The sequence below is a fragment of the Macaca thibetana genome, chromosome 18 (assembly GCF_024542745.1).
Source record: "Macaca thibetana thibetana isolate TM-01 chromosome 18, ASM2454274v1, whole genome shotgun sequence".
NCBI classification, from domain to species: domain Eukaryota; kingdom Metazoa; phylum Chordata; class Mammalia; order Primates; family Cercopithecidae; genus Macaca; species Macaca thibetana.
The window spans coordinates 63,102,964-63,123,534 of NC_065595.1; the positions used below are offsets into that span (position 1 = coordinate 63,102,964).

General features: G+C 43.5%; 1 protein-coding gene across 17 annotated transcripts in view; it reads right to left on the bottom strand.

The window, feature by feature from the left end:
• Positions 1–20,571, bottom strand: part of DLGAP1 (DLG associated protein 1) — a 959,039-nt gene that overhangs the window by 136,188 nt on the left and 802,280 nt on the right. For 8 of the 17 annotated variants that reach the window (XM_050767436.1, XM_050767438.1, XM_050767435.1 and 5 more), the window contains one exon: positions 19,437–19,466. The exons of the other annotated variants lie outside the window; for them this stretch is intronic. In XM_050767436.1, coding sequence (XP_050623393.1) covers positions 19,437–19,466 — 30 coding nt within the window. The remainder of the gene's footprint in view (positions 1–19,436; positions 19,467–20,571) is intronic. 17 annotated transcript variants of the gene reach the window in all.

Consider the following 20,571-nt stretch of genomic DNA (forward strand, 5'->3'; position numbering starts at 1 on the left):
CGAGGAGCTGGGGCTACAGACGCACGCCACAATGCATGGCTAAATTTTGTATTTTTTTTAGTAGGGACGGGGTTACTCTATGTTGACCAGGCTGGTCTTGAACTCCTGACCTCAGATTCACCTGCCTTGGCCTCCCAAAGTGTTGGGATTACAGGCGTGAGCAACCACGCCTGGCCACTTTTAAATTTTCTTTTTCTTTTTCTTTTTTTTTTTGAGATGGGGTCTTGCTTTGTCGCCAGGCTGGAGTGCAGTGGCACGATCTCCGCTCACTGAAACCTCCGCCTCACAGCTTCAAATGATTCTCCTGCCTCAGCCTCTCGAGCAGATGGGACTACAGGTGCACGCCACCACACCCGGCTAATTTTTGTATTTTCAATAGAGACAGGGTTTCACCATGTTGGCCAGGATGGTCTCGATCTCCCGACCTCGTGATCCGCCCGCCTTGGCATCCCAAAGTGCTGGGATTAAAGGCATGAGCCACTGCACCTGGCCACTTTTACATATCTTAAATGAGTTCATATGTCTTTCTAAGGACACCCAATCTTTTCCTAAGAACAAAACTGAACTATCACAAAATGAACCGCTGGATGTCCCTGATTACCCAATAGGTAACAGTGATACCCCATCCTTTTGATTGTTGTAAGATTTTGCAGTGTATATTTATGGATATTTACAGAGATAGTGAGTGAGCAAGAAAGGGGCAAAGGCTGATCAAGGAATTTCATTTCTTTGTAATTTTAAGACCGACAATCTGGTAATATAAAATAAGTGCAAATCCCTAGAAAAGTCTCCATCTGAGGCTCTCCTCTTGTTTGCCTTCTAGAAATATGTTTAGTTTGTTTGGTAAAGGAGCCACACTTTGCTCCTGGTAGCACTTTTCTATATCTATGATTTTGCTCTTTTAAAAATGTTTTTCGGCCGGGCGCGGTGGCTCAAGCCTGTAATCCCAGCACTTTGGGAGGCCGAGACGGGCGGATCACGAGGTCAGGAGATCGAGACCATCCTGGCGAACACGGTGAAACCCCGTCTCTACTAAAAAAAATACAAAAAACTAGCCGGGCGAGGTGGCGGGCGCCTGTAGTCCCAGCTACACAGGAGGCTGAGGCAGGAGAATGGCGTAAACCCGGGAGGCGGAGCTTGCAGTGAGCTGAGATCCGGCCACTGCGCTCCAGCCCTGGCGACAGAGCGAGACTCCGTCTCAAAAAAAAAAAAAAAAAAAAAAAAAAATTTGTTTTTCTAGGCCAGGCGCAGTGGCTCACAACTGTAATCCCAGGACTTTGGGAGGCAGACCCGGGAGGATCGCCTGAGCCCAGGAGTTCAAGACCAGCCTGGGCAACATGGGAAAACCCTGTCTCCCTCACCAAAAAAAAAAAAAAAAAAAAAAAAAAAAAAAAAAAAAAAAAAAAAAAAAAAATTAGCTGGGCATGGTGGCATGCACCTATAGTCCCAGCTACTCAAGACACTGAGATGAGAAGATTGATTGAGGCTGGGAGGTCGAGGCTTCAATGAGCCATGATTGTGCCACTGCAATCCAGCTTAGGCAACAAAGTGAGATATTATCTCAAAAATTAAGAAAAACAAAAACAAAAACAAAGTCTAGTTCTTTAAATATTATATCAATATAATACACAGAGTTTTGTTAAGAGCTTATCCAATTCCAAATATATTAGAAAGACTAATGCCTGACTAACTTGCTTTGGCACCTAAAGTATTTCAATTCATAAATCTATGGTGTGTTGCACTATCACAATGGTAGGTTTTTGTGCTAGGTAGATTTTTTTTTTTTTTTTTTTTTTTTTGAGACAGTGTCTCACTCTGTTACCTAGGCTGGAGTGCAATGGTGCAATCAGAGCTCACTGTAGCCTTGACCTCCTGCTCAAGTGATCCTCCTGCCTCAGCTTCCTCAGTGTCTAGGACTATGGACTTGTACTGCCATGCCTGGCTAGTTTTAAAAAATTCTTTTGTAAATATAGGGTCTTATGATGTTGCCCAGGCTGTTCTTGAACTCCTAGCCTCAAGTGATCCTCCCACCTCAACCTCCCAAACTGTTGGGATTACAGGTGTAAGCCAATGTGGCTGTCCTTTTTTTTTTCCCCATCTTGTGATTTTATACTTCGTTTTTCTTCGCTCAGTCACATTAATGTACATCTTACTGCCTTGGATGTCATCTTGTTAATGAGATATTTATACTTTATAAAGATCACAGTGACTATTCTGTTCATCTTACGTATTTAAAAAGTGTGAAAATTTTAAGAATAATATCAAATTTGGCCGGGCGCGGTGGCTCAAGCCTGTAATCCCAGCACTTTGGGAGGCCGAGACGGGCGGATCACAAGGTCAGGAGATCGAGACCATCCTGGCTAACATGGTGAAACCCCCGTCTCTACTAAAAATACAAAAAAACTAGCCGGGCGAGGTGGCGGGCGCCTGTAGTCCCAGCTACTCGGGAGGCTGAGGCAGGAGAATGGCGTGAACCCGGGAGGCGGAGCTTGCAGTGAGCTGAGATCCGGCCACTGCACTCCAGCCTGGGCGACAGAGCGAGACTCCGTCTCAAAAAAAAAAAAAAAAAAAAAAAAAAAAAAAAAGAATAATATCAAATTCTTGACACATTATGTGCTTTCTGTTTTTAACATCAGGAAAACATTCAATATCACCAGTACTTGATACCATTAGTATTTGATTCCTACATTATCAGGAGAACAACTCTAAATAAGTCTGCTTATAACATAAAGTTCAACAAGATCCTAAAACGGTCACATTGGCTTATGGCATCAAAGTGGATATTAGATAAGGTTACAATCATTGTATAAATCTCATTTCCTTTTATCTACTTTATCGAACCAAACTTAGTCATAAGTCCACAAGAGCTCAAATACTAATGCCACACTATGCCTTCAGTTTCCTAAGATAGCTTTTTACCCTCATTGGTTTTGAAAGGAAAAATCTGGCCAGGCACAGTGGCTCACACCTGTAATCCCAGCACTTTGGGAGGCCAAGGCGGGCAGATCACTTGATGTCAGGAGTTCGAGACCAGCCTGACCAACACGGAGAAACCCTGTCTCTACTTAAAAAATACAAAATTAGCAGGGTATGGTGGTGCACGCTTGTAATTCCAGCTACTTGGGAGGCAGGAGAATTACTTGACCCTGGAAGGTGGAGGTTGCAGTGGGCCAAGATTGCGCCATTGCACTCCAGCCTGGGCAACAGAGCGAGACTGTTTGAAAAAACAACAACAAAAAAGATATAAAGAGATATAGGGATAACTTGACATAAAAGTCCACTTAAGGACTGCTGTGGCTAAGTACCATGTTGTCCTGTTCTCTTCTCACTCCAAACTACATGCTGAAGTCCTTGATCTATAGCCCAGGCAATAGAGAATGGCCTACTCTTAGGAGCAAAGCCAGAATTCTTTCCAACGTGCAATAATAGTATAGTCTTCAGAGGCACTGCAAAGCAGCCGGGAAGGTCAGGACCTGCTGCACACCAAGACACACAGCAACAGGCGCTCTCAGCTCGGGTCTGAAAGGAACAAGTGATGGAAACCAACAAAGCTCCCAAACTGAGGAGAAAGCAAGCACGTGGAGACACTGGCCCATCAGGCCCCAGGGCTGGTTCCCCAGTGTCCCACTGTTGCACTCAAGACCCTGGAGTTACCTAAGCTGATCCCGTGCTCGTCCCACACCACGTTTGCAAATGAAAGATGTTTCCTAGTTGAGGGCCAAAGACGTGACAACCAATGCCCAAAGCAGAGCAACCCTGTAGTTTCCTGCACTTTCCAGCAAACCCTCATGTGTGGAATCATTCTCAATCTCCTTTCTCCGCCAATACGACTACTGTTACTATTACAAGTACTATCATCAATTATTGAGTGCATACAATGTGCCATACATTGTCCTAAGACCTTATTGTGAATTATACAATTTAATCCTTACTATTATTGTCATTCCAATTTTTAATGAGGAAAGAGAGGCACAGAGAAGTCAATTAATTTGCCCACAGTCATACGGCTACTAAGCAGGAGGGCCAGGATTCAAACCCAATAGTCAGAATCTAGAACTAAATTCTTAACGACTACACTGTACGAAACATTTTCTTCATGAGGCACAGCAAACAAGATTACACTAGTATTCCATAAAAATAAGACAATGTGTTTATATGTAATACTATATGTGTGCATGTACATATATTACTTCTTAATTACATATAACTAGTATTACATATCATATATTAATAAATATTAATTAATACATATTACAAAGGATTCTACAGGCAGTCATTCCATTGAAAATAAGACAAGAGGCTGGGTGCAGTGGCTCATGCCTGTAATCCCAGCACTTTGGGAGACTGAGGCAGGCAGATCACCTGAGGTCGGAAGTTTGAGACCAGCCTGACCAACATGGTGAAATCCCATCTCTACTGAAAATATAAAATTAGCAGGGCGTGGTGGCGGGGGGCCTGTAATCCCAGGTACCTGGGAGGCTGAGGCGGGAGAATCGCTTGAACCTGAGAGTTGGAGGTTGTGGTGAGCCGAGATTGCATCATTGCACTCCAGCCTGGGCAGCAAGAGCAAAACTCCATCTCAAACAAAAACAAAAACAAAAACAAAAAGACAATGTGCATATATATACACACACACACACACACACACACACACACACAGAGTATATAATACTGTCCTCTATGGTAACAATAGTAGATTGGCTATTCTGTAATAAATTCATAATAAATACTTATATTTCACTCTACAGTTTGAAAGTCCTTTCACCTTGTCATCTTACTTAGCCACACAGCAGTCCTGTAAGGGCATACAACAGGCAATTGTCTCATATGTACTATAGATGCTGGGCCTAGGCTTATGAGCCTTTCAAGAGGATACAACTATTTGAGTCTTGAAAAAAGAGCTACTGGCTCTAAACCATAAACAGAAAACTGCAAAATCAAAACTAATAAAAATCTAGTTAAATGCCTTTGGACACTAAATATTTAACTGGTCTCCGTGGGACAGTGCAGCTTCTGTTCTGTCTTCAGGGATCTGTCTCCACTAACACCTAGGTCCCCTTCTTAAACAGTGTTTCATAGACCAGTGCCTGTCACTGTGACACACGTGCTAAATTATGTCCGTTGTCATTATCTGCAAACAGTCCCCTGCTACTCCCACCCCATCTCATGACATTGTGCCTGGAAGCATTGGTACTGCAGGTTGACTATCCCTTATCCAAAATGCTTGGGACCAGACTGTTTTGGATTTCAGATCTTTTTGAATTGGACAGGAATATTTGCATTATTCTTACTGGTTGAGCATCCGAAATCTGAAAATCCAAAATCCACAATGATATAGTGAATACTTCCTTTGAGCATCATGTCAGTGCTCAAAAAGTTTCAGATTTTGGAGCATCTTGGATTTCAGATGTTTGAATTTGGGATGCTTACCTTGCATATGTAAACGTGAGATTTCACTGTGCACCATCTCCCTTAGATAGTGTAAACTGCTTTTAGCCCTATCTGGAGATAGGTATACCGAAAAGGAGGGTACTACTGTAGATGACTCCAAGGATTCAATTATTACTCACTCAGTCCTGCATTTAAAATTTTATGACCTTAAGCTAGTACATTTTCCATGCCTTTTTTGATTTTCTCTTCTATACATCAAGGGATAATAAGAGTAGCTACTGAGTTACTGTGAAGTATTAATGAGATAACATACGCCTTGCCTTTGCTTACTATAATTATGAACATATTATAAAGTGCTCAACAAATGTTAGCTCTTTGTATCATTATAAGCCTTCATATCTTTCTGATAAGATACATTCTTTGTTCAGAACTTAAAAAAGCACACCCAGGAGCTAAGCATTTTCATATATTGCTGGTGGGAGTACAAAGGGTATAGCCCCTACGGAGGGGTATGTGGCAATGTCTAGTAAAACCAGATCCTCTTCAACACTTTGACCCAACAATTGAACCTCTAGGAGTTTATCTGAAGATATGCCTCCCCACGTATGAAACAACTAGACTCAAGTTATTCGTTGTGGCATTATTTGCTATAGCAAAATATTGGAAATAAACTGCTCATCCATAGAAGATCATGTGAGTGAATTATGGTACAATCACCCCATAGACTACCATGCAACCCTAGCAAAGAAGGAAGAAGATTTTAATAAAATGAATGATTTCCAGAATATACTACGGAATTTTGAAAAGCAAAGTGAGTATATAATATGCCACCTTTTGTATATGTAGAAACAGGAGGATAGATGAAAGAGAAAGAAAGAAAGAAAGAGAGAGAGAGAGAGAGAAAGAGAGAGAGAAAAAGAGAAAGAAAGAAAGAAGGAAGGAAAGAAAGAAGGAAAGGAAGAAAGGAAGGAAGGAAGGAAGGAAGGAAGGAAGGAAGGAAGGAAGGAAGGAAGGAAGGAAGGAAGGAAGGAAAGTCAAAATCACAGGGGTATTCTCCCTAATATATAACTCCAACAACTCAGGCTAATAGTCATCTAAAAAACGCTGAAGGAGGCCGGGTGCGGTGGCTCACGCCTGTAATCCCAACACTTTGGCAGGCTTAGGCGGGCGGATCACGAGGTCAGCAGATCGAGACCATCCTGACTAACACGGTGAAACCCCGTCTCTACTAAAAATACAAAAAATTAGCCGGGCGTGGTGGCGGGCGCCTGTAGTCCCAGCTACTCGGGAGGCTGAGGCAGGAGAATGGCGTGAACCCAGGAGGCGGAGCTTGCAGTGAGCCGAGATCGCGCCATTGCACTCCGGCCTGGGAGACAAAGCGAAACTCCTCTCAAAAAAAAAAACAAAAAGAAAACAAAATGCTGAAGGATATGACATGACAGTTCATTGAAAAGAAAATACAAATATAGGTTCAACATTGCTCCTAATAAGAGTATTACAAATGGAAAACCCAAAAGTTTGATAAAAGAGTATATTGATGAAACTGTGGAGAAAGAGGCGCTTTCAACAGTGCTGCTGGCACTCCTAGCGGTGTCTATTGGGAAAGCCTGTGGAGGGTCATTTGGCAGACTTTTGCCAATGCAAAAATCATGCATGCTTTCTGATAGATATAATTAGTGCTCACCCGTATTGTACTCTCTTCTCCTACCAGAAACACACACAAAAAAACTGTACTTCTTGACCTTCCTGAAGTTTGGCAGGGCCATGTGACTAGTTCTAGCCAATAAAATATAAGTAGAAATAATGTTTGTCACTTTTGGTCCAAGGCTGTCTCTCTCCTGTGGCAATGACTGTGAAGGTTGTGGGTTCCAGATGGTGCAGGCACAGGACCCAAGCCTGGGTCTCTGAGACACTGTGTGGAGCAGGAATCTCCCGCAAAGCGAACATCACAGGACAGGTACCAAGGGTTGGAATATTTTTGGTATATTTAGTGACAGATTTGAGAATTGTTTTTTATTGTAGCAAAACGTAACCTCATGAATACAACCTTTGACCTCGTAACTCCACTTCAGGGATTTGTCCTGAAGACATATTAGGACAAAATTATATGTTTACAATATGATTTATTTAATTTAATTAAATAATTTATTTTTTGAGACGGAGTTTTGCTCGTCACCCAGGCTGGAGTGTAATGGTGCGATCTTGGCTCACTGCAACCTCCGCCTCCCAGGTTCAAGTGATTCTCCTGCCTCAGCCTCCTGAGTAGCTGGGATTACAGGCACCCACCACCATGCCCAGCTAATTTTTCTGTACTTTTAGTAGAGATGGGGTTTCACCATGTCGGTCAGGCTGGTCTTGAACTCCTGACCTCAGATGATCCACCCGCCTTGGCCTCCCAAAGTGCTGGGATTATAGGCGTGAGCCACTGTGGCCAGCCTATTATTTATTTATTAAAGAACTGTATGAGAAAGCAAAATATTGGGACGAATTAAATGTGTGGCAAAGAAGAAACTGGTTAAGTAAATTGTAGTATACCCATATAGGAGAATACTATGTAGCTACAAAACATAACTAGAAAGTTCTCTATAGAAATATGGAAATATTACTAAGACATTGTTAAGCGAAAAAAGCAAGCTGTACAATAGTGTACATCTATGTATTATCTTTTGGGTAAAAAAAAGGGAAAAATACATACTCATAATGTTTACATATGCAAAAAGCATATATCTATATAGAAAAAAGAAAATAGGTCATGGTAGGTTACCTGTTAAGCGGAATGGGAACTGGGTATTGAGTCAATGCATTTTTCCCTCGTATTTTAATTGTTTTTTGTTTTTCTTTCTTGAGACAGCGTCTCACTCTATAGCCCAGGCTGGAGTGCAGTGGAGGAATCACAGCTCACTGCAGCCTCGACTTCCCAGGTGGGAGGATCACCTCAGCCTCCCGAGTAGCTGGGACTACAGGTGCATGCCACCACACCTGGCTAATTTTTGTATTTCTTGTAGAGACAGGGTTTCACCATGTGGTCCAGGCTGCCATATTTCAATTGTTGAGCTACGTGAATATATATATGCAATACAGAAAATGAAAATAAATAAATAAATAACATCCTTTTCTGGCTATGTATTGCCTATAGGAACTTTGAAAATGTATTTCCAACCGGCATTCCCAACTTCATGCCTGGCTGTTTTCCCTTCTGGGCATGGAGTTGCAGCCACATCTGACTCCTGGTGCGCTAGGCGTTTTTCATCCTTCTGTCTGTGTGCAGGATTAGGTCTCCCTCAGTGAGCCCTCCCCTTCCTGTTTGCCTCTGCATAGCTTGAAAGTCCTAGACATCTGCACTGGGGCATCCTTCTGATCCACCCAGGCAGAGTTCCTAGGCTGACTTTTATGTTCACATAATTCCTTTTATATATTCCTGCCATTGCATTCATTAAATTAAGTTATAATGGCCTATTCACACATACGCTGCTGTCTCTAGATAGGAGAACCATGTCTGGCTCATCTTTCCATCTTTCTGTCCCCATGGCCTGGGATAGGGCATGAGATAGTAGTATGGGCATTTAATAACTTTATTCATGAATTTTGTCATAAATAGATTAGTAAGCACGAAGTAATAAAGTATAATATGTCATGTTTGGAAACAGTCTTTCTGTGCTTCCTGCCACAGACCTCAGCAGCCTGAATCCTTTACGTCATTATGCCTTACAAATATTCCATATGAGTTATGATATTGAAAAAGACTGGTATGCCCTAAATCATTTGATGGTGGTATTTTTCAAATGTCCTATTTTTAATTTGATGAGTATTTGCTCGACTAATGCTACTCCAAAACAATATTTTTAAAAAAGGAGGCCAGGTGTGGTGGCTCATGCCTGTAATCCCAGCAGTTTAGGAGGTTAAGGCTGGAAGACAGCTTGAACCCAGGAGTTTGAGACCAGCCCGGGCAATATAATGAGACCTCATCTCTACAAAAAATAAAAAGTTAGCCGAGCGTGATGGCACACACCTGTGATCCCAGCTTCTCGGGAGACTGAGGTGGAGGATCACTTAAGACCAGGAGGTCAAGGCTACAGTGAGCTGAGATTGCACCACTACTCTCCAGCCTGGGTGAGATCCTGTCTCCAAAAAAAGAAAAAGATAAGAAAAGAAAACAAATAAAACCCTCCATGCTTAAACCAAAACCATAACCAGATAAAGAAAAGGAAAGAGTTGTGTAGAGAATTCTAATCATTTTTCTTGAGTGATTTTGATTGTATCAAGTTCATTAGTTAGATTTTCATTAGATTACATGTAATAAAATAATATTCAATTTAGTAAAAAACAAATTCATGTTATTTAGACACATGATCACTGCTGTTTAAAAAATATTGTAATGGCCGGGTGCGGTGGCTCACGCCTGTAATCCCAGCACTTTGGGAGGCTGAGACGGGTGGATCACGAGGTCAGGAGATCGAGACCATCCTGGCTAACACAGTGAAAGCTGAAAGCCCATCTCTACTAAAAAATAAAAAATTAGCCAGGCGTGGTGGCGGCGCCTGTAGTCCCAGCTACTCGGGAGGCTGAGGCAGGAGAATGGCGTGAACCTGGGAGACGGAGCTTGCAGTGAGCTGAGATCCGGCCACTGCACTCCAGCCTGGGCAACAGAGCGAGACACGAGACTCCATCTCCAAAAAAAAAACAAAATTGTAACATCTCCAGGCATGGCGGCTCACGCCTGTAATCCCAGCACTTTGGGAGGCTGAGGCAGGTGGATTACCTGAGGTCAGGAGTTCGAGACCAGCCTGACCAAAACGGTAAAACCCTGTTTCTACTAAATACAAAAAATTAGTTGGGCATGGTGACTCATGGCTGTAATCCCAGCTACTAGGGAGGCTGAGTCAGGAGAATCGCTTGAACCTGGGAGGCGGAGGTTGGAGTGAGCCAAGATTGTGCCATTGCACTCCAGCCTGGGCAACAAGAGGGAAACTCCATCTCAAAAAAAAGAAAAAAAAAAAAGATATATATGTCTATATATAATGACATCAAGTAAAAGTAGCAGAATATGAATTTTTTATAATTTAATTTTTAAGCCCACAATAAAAACAAAAACAATAACAAAACAATATAAATAAGTATCTAAAACATATTGAATGCCTACATGCTAAACAGTTTACTAGGTACTTCAACATTATCTGATTTTATTTAAGCTCCTTTTTTTTTTTTTTAAACTGAGTCTTGCTCTGTCACCCAGGCTGAAGTACAATGACACGATCTTGGCTCACTGCAACTTCCACCTCCAGGGTTCAAGTGATTCTCCTGCCTCAGCCTCCCGAGTAGTTGGGACTACAGTTGTGCGCCACCATGCCTGGCTAATTTTTGTATTTTTAGTAGAGATGGGGTTTCACCATGTTGACCAGGCTGGTCTCAAACTCCTGACTCAGGTGATCACCCTCCTTGGCCTCCCAAAGTGCTGGGATTATAGGTGTGAACCACCACGCCCGGCCTATTTAAGCTTCTTAATCATCTGGAGTGCTAAGTGGCTTTACCCCATTTTACAGACGAGGAAAGTTGGGGTACAGACAGAGTAACTTGCTCCAGATTACAACACAGTCGGGAAGTTATGGCTATGAAGTTTGAACCTAGAACTTTCCTATATACTGTTCTATACTTTCTTCCAATATGTGTTCCAAACACAATTTTAGGAGTTCGTATTTGAGGAGGGCATGTATAAAATCAACGATGGGATATAGAAGGCTAAAAAGGAAATTAAATTTGCTTCATATCTCTTAACAGGTGCATGTTTAAGAAACATTGTACTCAACAGAGGTGCACCAGGCTGCCTTCTGCCTTCACTTAAGTACCCGTGTTGGTTAAAGCTAGGAAATACCTGAAAATCTGTATTTTCAAAACATTTCGCATCCTTAAAGCTTCTAGGCTGGCATCTAATTTTGCATTTTGTTGAAACATTGCTAGAAAAATTGCTTGGCCTTCTCAGTGAAACCAAACAAAACCCACAATGTATGCTCTTTCAACTTAAAGCATCAATGGATTCAACAAAACCGTTGTATATACAGCTGTGGCCATATTTACGTATGTAAGCATCTTAGTTGAATACCAGATTCAAACAAAATCAATAAAAAATGGATTTTACAGTTAATTTTAATGGGTGTGATGTATCATTTAAGAGGGTGTGATTTCCAGGTTCATAACATTCAGTGATTTCAGCAGTTTTCTAAATCATAGTGTGTTCCAAAATGAATAGTAAGGTCAGACTATAATTTTAGACTGAAAACATCAAGGCCATTTTCTAAATTTGGGCTTGAAATACTAGAAGTGGCTTTGATATTACTATTGAATTGGCTTCAAAGACTGCTAATTAGACCATTGTCTTTAAGAACTGCCTTCTTATGCAATTTAATAGAGCTGCTTGTTCTGTAAGAGTAAGAGTTTTGTTTACATTGAAAACTTTCACTAGACTGCCAAAATAACAAAAACAAATACACAGACATTGAAACTTATACTCTTGAAAAACAAAAAGAAAAGAGGGAAAATAAATCAGTGACAAATGGCAGATTATCGTTTGCAGCTTGCCTTTGACTTATAAATGCCTATGTCCTGCCCCCGGGAGGAGGGTGAAGGGCAGGTTATGGTGCTTGGGACGCACACCGTCTTCTGGATTATGCTAATTTGTTGTTAAGGGCTTAAGGCTGCTCATTCAGCACAGATTTGATTAGTTTTTGGCTATTGAGTTCAAAGATTTATGAGAAGCTTCTCTCTGAATAGCTGTGGTTGTATTCACTTTGGTTCTCCTTATTCAAAAATGTTCATATCCTTGATGAGTGGTGACAAATGGCTTGCTCCGGAACACTGTGCAAGTATAAACTCCTTTGTAATAAAACACAATTAATATTGATGAAATCGGTCTTCAATTAGCACTTGTTTGTTGTATCAGCCTGAAAACCTTTCCTCTCCTCCCCACCTTCTGGGACTCAAAGAACAGACTGGGGGACAATCTCGTCTGAATCGAACACTCCAAACTGGGGCTGTGACTGGCCCCTGGCAGATGTCACAGGTCCCAGAAAGGTGATCAGAGAGCCCTATCCAACAGGAGGAGTTGCTTCCCTCTAAGTACTCTCAAAGGGGAGAAGCAAGGATTTATGCTGGCTCTGTTTGTGGCTTTGCCCAAAATGAAACTCTCAGCAGTGTGCTACACCACGATTGTAGTGGAAGTGATCATTAGACATTGGAAAGAGGAAAGAGGGAAGGAGAGCGCCTACTGCCTTCCGTACACTGTGTTAAGGCTTTCTCTCTAGCATCTAGTTTAGTCTCTGCAACTGCCCCAGGAGAAGTCTTCATTTTATTGGCGAGGACACTGAAGCAAATAGCGGTTCCTTGTCAGACCCTTCCAGGCACTGGTTGGCTTTCTGTTGCCTAAGGTCCCCCGTAAACTTTCTTCTACACTGCGCAGAAATAGAAAAGGGCAGTTGGAACAGAGGAGGAGGGAGAGGGAAACAAAGAGGGGAAAAGAGAAACTTAAAAAAAAAAAAAAAAAGTAAAAAGATAAATGTGAAAGAGCTCTGAGATGAGGCCAATTGTTGGTCACGTGAGGTCAACTTTATCTGAGGTGAGGGTAATCCCAAGGCTACAAATGGCTAATCCTTGGAAAATTCTTTCCACACATCTTCCAGTTTCTGAGTCTCATGGCTCCATCTCTGCCATTTCAGGAGGGTCCTAGTCTTAGGAAGCTATTTGGGAAACTCTCAATGCTCCCAGAGATATTACTGTTTTTTTTTTTTTGGAAACAGGATCGTGCTCTGTTACCCAGGCTGGAGTGCAGTTGAACAAACCGCAACCTCCACCTCCTGGATTCAAGCGATTCTCCTGCCTCATCCTCCTGAGTAGCTGGGATTACAGGCACCTGCCATCATGCTTGGCTAATTTTTTGTATTTTTAGTAGAGACGGGGTTTCACATATTGGCCATGCTGATCTTGAACTCCTGACCTCAAGTGATCCTCCTGCCTCAGCCTCCCAAAGTGCTGGGATTACAGGTGTTAGTCACCGTGCCTGGTTGAAACATTTCTATTTCATAGGAATATTTTGGCTGGATGCAGAGGCTAAGGCAGCAGGATCACCTGAGGCCAGGAGTTCGACACTACCCTGGGCAACATAGAGAGACCCTGTCTCTAAAAAAAAAAAATTTGAAAAGAAAAAAAAATATATAACTTTTAGCCAAAAGTATAATGACAAGTGTCTGCAAGATATATCTGAGAACAGAACATTTGTTTGTTTAGTGTGGTGCTCCAGCCTCCACATCACTCTTATAAACAGGATGTCTGGGTTTCTTTGCAGAAACAAGTTTCTTGAGTTTTGTTCTCAGTTTCTATAATATTCCATTTAGTATTCCTGACACACTGCCGCCTGCCACGCTGGTGGAAGGAAGGAACTCCTTCTGAGACACAGCTTTACCCTATCTCTGTCAGTTATCTGACTAATGTTTTGATTTCCAGTAGTAAAAATGTTGAAACTGGCCGGGCATGGTGACTCACTCCTGTAATCCCAGAACTTTGGGAGGCTGAGGTGGGTGGATCTTGAGGTCAGGAGTTCGAGACCATCCTGGCCAACATGGTGAAACCCCATCTCTACTAAAATACAAAAATTAGCTGGGTGTGGTGGCGCACGCCTGGAATCTCAGCTACTCAGGGGACTGAGGCAGGATAATTGCTTGTACCAGGGAGTCGGAGGTTGCAGTGAGCTGAGATCACGCCACTGCACTCCAGCCTGGTGACAGAACCAGACTCCGTCTCAAAAAAAAAAAAAAAAAAAAAAAGTTGGCCGGGCACAGTGGCTCATGCCTGGAATCCCAGCACTTTGGGAGGCCAAGGTGGGCAGATCATGAGGTCAGGAGATTGAGACCATCCTGGCCAACATGGTGAAACCCCGTCTCTACTAAAAATACAAAAATTAGCTGGGCATGGTGGCAGGCGCCTGTAATCCCAGCTACTCGGGAGGCTGAGGCAGGAGAATCACTTGAACCCGGGAGGTGGAGGTTGCAGTGAGCCAACATCGTGCCACTGCACTCCAGCCTGGGGGACAGAGCAAGACTCTGCCTAAAAAACAAAAACAAACAAACAAACAAAAAGTTGGAACTTCATTCTCAATTTACTACTGGAGGTAAGTCCATCAGTGTCTGTTTATTAAAGGATTTACCACAGTCTACCCTGACACACTGAGCACATGGCTTTGCTCCAAAAACAGAAAGACTCGGCTGGGCAAGGTGGCTCATGCCTGTAATTCCAGCACTTTGGGAGGCCGAGGGGGGCAGATCACTTGAGGCCAGGAGTTTGAGACCAGGCTGGCCAACAAGGCGAACCCCCAACTCCACTAAAAATACAAAAATTAGGCCGGGCGCGGTGGCTCACGCCTGTAATCCCAGCAATTTGGGAGGCCGAGGTGGGTGGATCTCTTGAGATCAGGAATTCGAGACCAGCCTGGCCAACATGGTGAAATCCCGTCTCTACTATAAATACAAAATAGCCGGGCGTGGTGGCATGCACCTGTAATTCCAGCTACTGGGGAGGCTGAGGCAGGAGAATCACTTGAACCCAGGAAGCGGAGGTTATAGTGAGCCAAGATCGCGCCACTGCTTTCCAGCCTGGGAGACAGAGCAAGACTGTCTCAAAAAAAAAAAAAAAAAAAAAAAATTAGCCAGGCATGATAGAGTGTGCCTGTAGTCCCAGCTACTCAGGGGGTTGAGGCATGAGAATTGCTTGAACCTGGGAGGCGGAGGTTGCTATGAGCCGAGATTGCAACACTGCACTCCAGCCTGGGCAACAGAGCAAGACTCTGTATGAAAAAAAAAGGAAGAAAGAAAGACACAATGACAAGGACAGAGTTCACCTACAGAGGGAATGACATCAATACATTAGGAATATTTTTAATACATTAAATCCATTTGGGGTGTTTTTGGACACATTGTTTGTCATACTATGAACAACAGAATTTTTCCTTAAAAATATTTTATTGGCCGGGCGCGGTGGCTCAAGCCTGTAATCCCAGCACTTTGGGAGGCCGAGACGGGCGGATCACGAGGTCAGGAGATCGAGACCACCCTGGCTAACACGGTGAAACCCCGTCTCTACTAAAAAATACAAAAAACTAGCCAGGCGCGGTGGCGGGCGCCTGTAGTCCCAACTACTCGGGAGGCTGAGGCAGGAGAATGGCGTGAACCCGGGAGGCGGAGCTTGCAGTGAGCTGAGATCCAGCCACTGCACTCCAGCCTGGGCGGCAGAGCGAGACTCCGTCTCAAAAAAAAAAAAAAAAAAAAAAAAAAATTTTATTTTAGAGACAGGGTCTCGCTCTGTTGATGAGGCTGGAGTGCAGTGGTGCAATCATAGCTCACTGCAGCCTCAAACTCCTGAGCTCAACTGATCCTGCCACTTCAGACTCCCAAGTAGCTAGGACTACAGGTATATGCCACCACATCCAGCTAACTATTACAAAATATTTTTTGTAGAGGTGAGGGGGACTCTTGCTCTGTGGCCCAGAGCTTGGGAATACCTGGCCTCAAGCTATTTTCCTGCCTCAACCTCCCAGAGTGCTGGGATTAGAGGTGTGAACCATCGCGCCCAGCCCTCATTTATTTGATTTCTTCAGAGAGGCTCATCTGTTCCTCTATTTAGAGACATGGAACTTTTCCACAGAAGACAACCTTCGTTGTTTTCATACGGGCTTTCAAAAGAATGTGATGTCCCTTTGGTATTTCGGATTCTCACCTACAAGGTATAAACAAATCGCCTTGGAGACAAGTCTCAACACAGAACACGCGCCGGTTATCAGTGGCGAAGACTTGCATCCGCTACCACCACGGCTGGCTCATCTTGCCCCTCCAGGCCTGTGACTGCCGGAACACTCCCACTCCCCGTGTGCGAATACACCACTTCAGTTGGACCAAGAGTTTCCGGCTCGGGTGGCCCCTCCTTCCCTGGAAAGAAATAGCTGCCTATAGAATATCAGAGCCATTCGGACTCAGGGGTGACTCAGCTCTTCCACGACCTGTGTTCCCACTTCTTGATAAGGCCAATGTTTTGGTCCTACTTGTGAAAATACGTAGCCCTACATCTATCTCCCAGCTCCAGTATCAAGAGAAAAGACCCTATTCAGAGAAATATTTAGAAGATTCTTGTGGAATTCTTGTTGTGAGTGGTTTTTCCTTCGCTGCCATTGGTGCGACTGTCTCCCCCTTCCCTCAAATTGCTGTCTGGATGTTTCTCTCTTACCCAAATTTTCTTGGAGTCGAGGATTATCAGTCTAAAATCGGAGGTGAGAATTCATCAGTGTTATCGATAAAACTTTGCAATTATTTCTTTCAAACTGAACTTTTTCCCTGTTCACATATTTTTCCTCATCGCAACATAATCAAAGCATTGATGAGTGTTTCTGTTTAAATTCAAAGGACATTCCACCTTTAACCTTAGCATTCATGAGATACAAAATGGATTTTTCTTTCTGATGATTTAAAAAGCTGATATGAAGCTGCACAATGCAGAAGAGGGCACCCCTTCCAGAAAAGAAGAAACAGAACTGCCTGCCATAGACACTTGGTAGGGAGTGGCAAATGGAATCTTGGTTTGTTTTTCTCTTAGGACTTTGGCAATCATTTTTCCTTGAAAAGAATAAGAGAATCTACCTAAAATATTAATACTATTTTCAGAGCTCTAGGATAATACAGAGCAGAGTCTTTAAAAAAAAAAAAAGGAAAGAGGTTTCATTTCTGACAGTGGATTTCTTCCACTGATGTGCGTACTCTTTGATATGAAAAGCTGTACGAAACTGCCTTGAATTCATTCCACAGATGGAAAGTTGCAAGTACGGTAATTAGCTAAGCAGTGGCAAGGCCGACCATCTGAGGTTTGATTTCTCATCAAGAGATAGTGTCCGACACACATGCCACTGAGCATGCTTGTAGGAGTTCCACGTTTCAGATGCACTGAGAATGCATGCATGGAACACACATCCCCCACCCCAACAACCGCACTCCCAAATTGCCCCTGCACACATATATTCTAACACGGTTACAACACAGCATGCTCCCGAGCCTCAGACAACAAGCTGCCCAAAAGATGCTCAAGCAACAGCGGCAGTGGGCATGACTTCCGGTATCCGCAGCCACTCCAGAGAACTTCCTGTGAGCCCCAGGGACTCAGAGGAGGCCGAGTGATGAGGAAGGTGGCCAGAGGCTGCCAGACAAGCCCCAAGCAGTCATTCTGCTTCCTGCCTTCATTTTCCCTCAAACTCTCATCTTTCTGGAGAGAACAGAACCCTGTTCTGGGGGTGCAGACAAGCCATGACACCCACTAGTAACCTCTAGCAAAACAATAGTTTAAAAATTACTTAGTGCTCTCTTGACTTTCTGACTGTTAAAATGAAAATTGTATTTTGTCGCTATATCCTTTTGTTGTAAGTGAAATACTGCACTCGAACCAAGCAGGCAATGTAAAACTATGACTTCAAAGCCATTCCTTGATAAAACATCAAAACGGCCCAGAGTGAACAGCTGTTATCTGTAATTCAACAGATAATTAACTGAAACTCAGTGCTGAAATTGCTACTGGGAGTTTCTGCAGGCCAAGGTCATTCTCATGGTGCTGCTTGATTTTGATTCTGTGTCTCTTATTTCTTGTTAGGCAGGGAGGAGCTTGGATTGTCCTTCAGTAAAATTCCATTTTGATGGGTAAAGGGAACTTGAATTTCTGCTTGGCCTACCAGAGGCCTGCAACTTGCACTTTTTCCCTGAGATGAGAAGGTTTTTTCTCTCCACCTTGAAACACCGCTGCCTGCACCTTTTGCCCAGTTTAGAGTAGCAACATACTTTCCGCCACAAATGCCAGAAATACTGCCTTTTCAACTTGGTTTTGTAAAATGTGATGGTACTAAATCCACCAAAGGGATAGGGCACCCTCACTTTGGATTTGCCAGTCCCATGGGTACATAACTGACCTACTCTCCCACCTCCCAACCTTGAAACTCCAGCCCCTTGAATGGCCTCACCACTCCAACCCCCAGTGCAATTTCCCACTTCCCACCTCCATGCATTGCCCATTCACCAAGCCAGCCACATCTCCCTTTAAATTGAAAACTCACCCGAAAACCCACCACCTCTTCCATGCAGCCTCCCCTGATTAAGTGAGGATGAAGAAACCTCCAAAGCATGACCGACAAACTCCCAATAAACGAGAACGCACGCCCCCCCCAAAACAAACACAGAAACTCACAAAAGAAGAAAATGACAGTCTCTACTTTTGGTTTGTGAAACTCCTATGAGGCTAAGGAGATCAATTTTACACCAATAACCAATTAATCATTTCAGAAAATGAGGTCATTTTTAATATTCTTGGGGTTACTCAGCAAAACACTTTGCTTTAATGTCTCTTTTGTACTTTCCTTAAATCCTTCCTTTTCTTCTCAGCTTTTTGAATGCATGACTGAAGGGAACTGCCGCTCACCGACATGGACAACAGTAAAGGAACTTGGTCTTCACTATGCCTGGTGGTGGTGGGCCACGCTGCCCAGGAGGAACCCGCAATGAGACTGGCAAATGCCTTAACCATCTCATTTTCTCATCAGGGAGAAGCCTTAATGACTCTTCATGCCCACATACTTCCTGGGAAAACACGTCTGCTCTGTTGGGATAAAGGACGCTCTAGACCAGGCTCTGCTGAAAGATCCAGGGCAAAGGTTCCCGACAAGACCATGTCCAGCCTCAAATAAGGCCACAGAAGAGCCCAGGCTCTCTGAGGAGCACCGGCTCCGAGGCAGTCACATCAGGAGACAGAAACAGACATGTTGGTGCTGCCCTCTCAGGTCATTGCAAACGCCACTTGAGGAGGGCTAAGAGCTTTGCAGCATAAAATGACCTGAACAAGGAGAAACACAGATGCAATGGCAATAGCTGGCAATTCGCACATGGCGTCAAACACCACTGCCACAGAAGCTTTTTAGCTACAAGCCGCGCTGTGCAACCTTTAAGCAAAACATTATTGATTTTGCGGTTGTAAAAACATACCTTCAACTGCAGAACTCAGTTTTATGACACCTTGAATAAAAACAAAAAGTGGCAGTTATACAATGGACCCAAATCGCCTTTTCCAGGCTTCTCATAACACACGCATGCTTCAGATCTAGACTTTTCTTTTTCTTTTTTTTTGCTGGCATTGCAAGAATGTAACTAAACAAATACCAACTTCAAAAATAAAATAATGTTTAGTCTTAACCAGGTTTCATGGATGTCTTCTTTTCCCCCACTAAAACCATTTGGGGAAATTTTTCACTAAAAATGAGATCAAACATGTTTTTGGATGGGACAAAAGCCAAGTCTGTCTGAGTGACTTATTTCTGTGTATACATTATACCAGATTATGGATCAATAAAAGTTCACACAATAGGACGCCAGGGACAAGCACTTCCTCTATGGTACTGTATATAGAGATCATTTGATGCATGTTAGGACAGAGTTTCTGTTGAAACATGTAACAGGCTGGGCGCGGTGGCTCAAGCCTGTAATCCCAGTACTTTGGGAGGCCGAGGCGGGTGGATCACGAAGTCAGGAGATCGAGACCATCCTGGCTAACATGGTGAAACCCCATCTCTACTAAAAATACAAAAAACTAGCCGGGCGTGGTGGCGGGCGCCTGTAGTCCCAGCTACTCGGAGGCTGAGGCAGGAGAATGGCGTAAACCCGGGAGGCGGAGCTTGCAGTGAGCCGAGATCGGGCCACTGCACTCCAGCCTGGGTGACACAGCGAGACTCCGTCTCAAAAAAAAAAAAAAAAAAAAAAAAAAAAAGAAACATGTAACAGATGGTTAAAAACCATGGTGTGGGTCGGGCGCGGTGGCTCACGCCTGTAATCCCAGCACTTTGGGAGGCGAGGTGGGTGGATCACGAGGTCAGGAGATCGAGACCATCCTGGCTAACATGGTGAAACCCCGTTTCTACTAAGAATACAAAAAAATTAGCCAGGCGTGGTGGCAAGTGCCTGTAGTCCCAGCTACTCGGGAGGCTGAGGCAGGAGAATGGCGTGAACCCTGGAGGTGGAGTTTGCAGTGAGCCGAGATCATGCCACTGTACTCCAGCCTGGGCGACAGAGCGAGACTCCGTCTCAAACAAAACAAAACAAAACAAAAACAGAAAAACCATGGTGT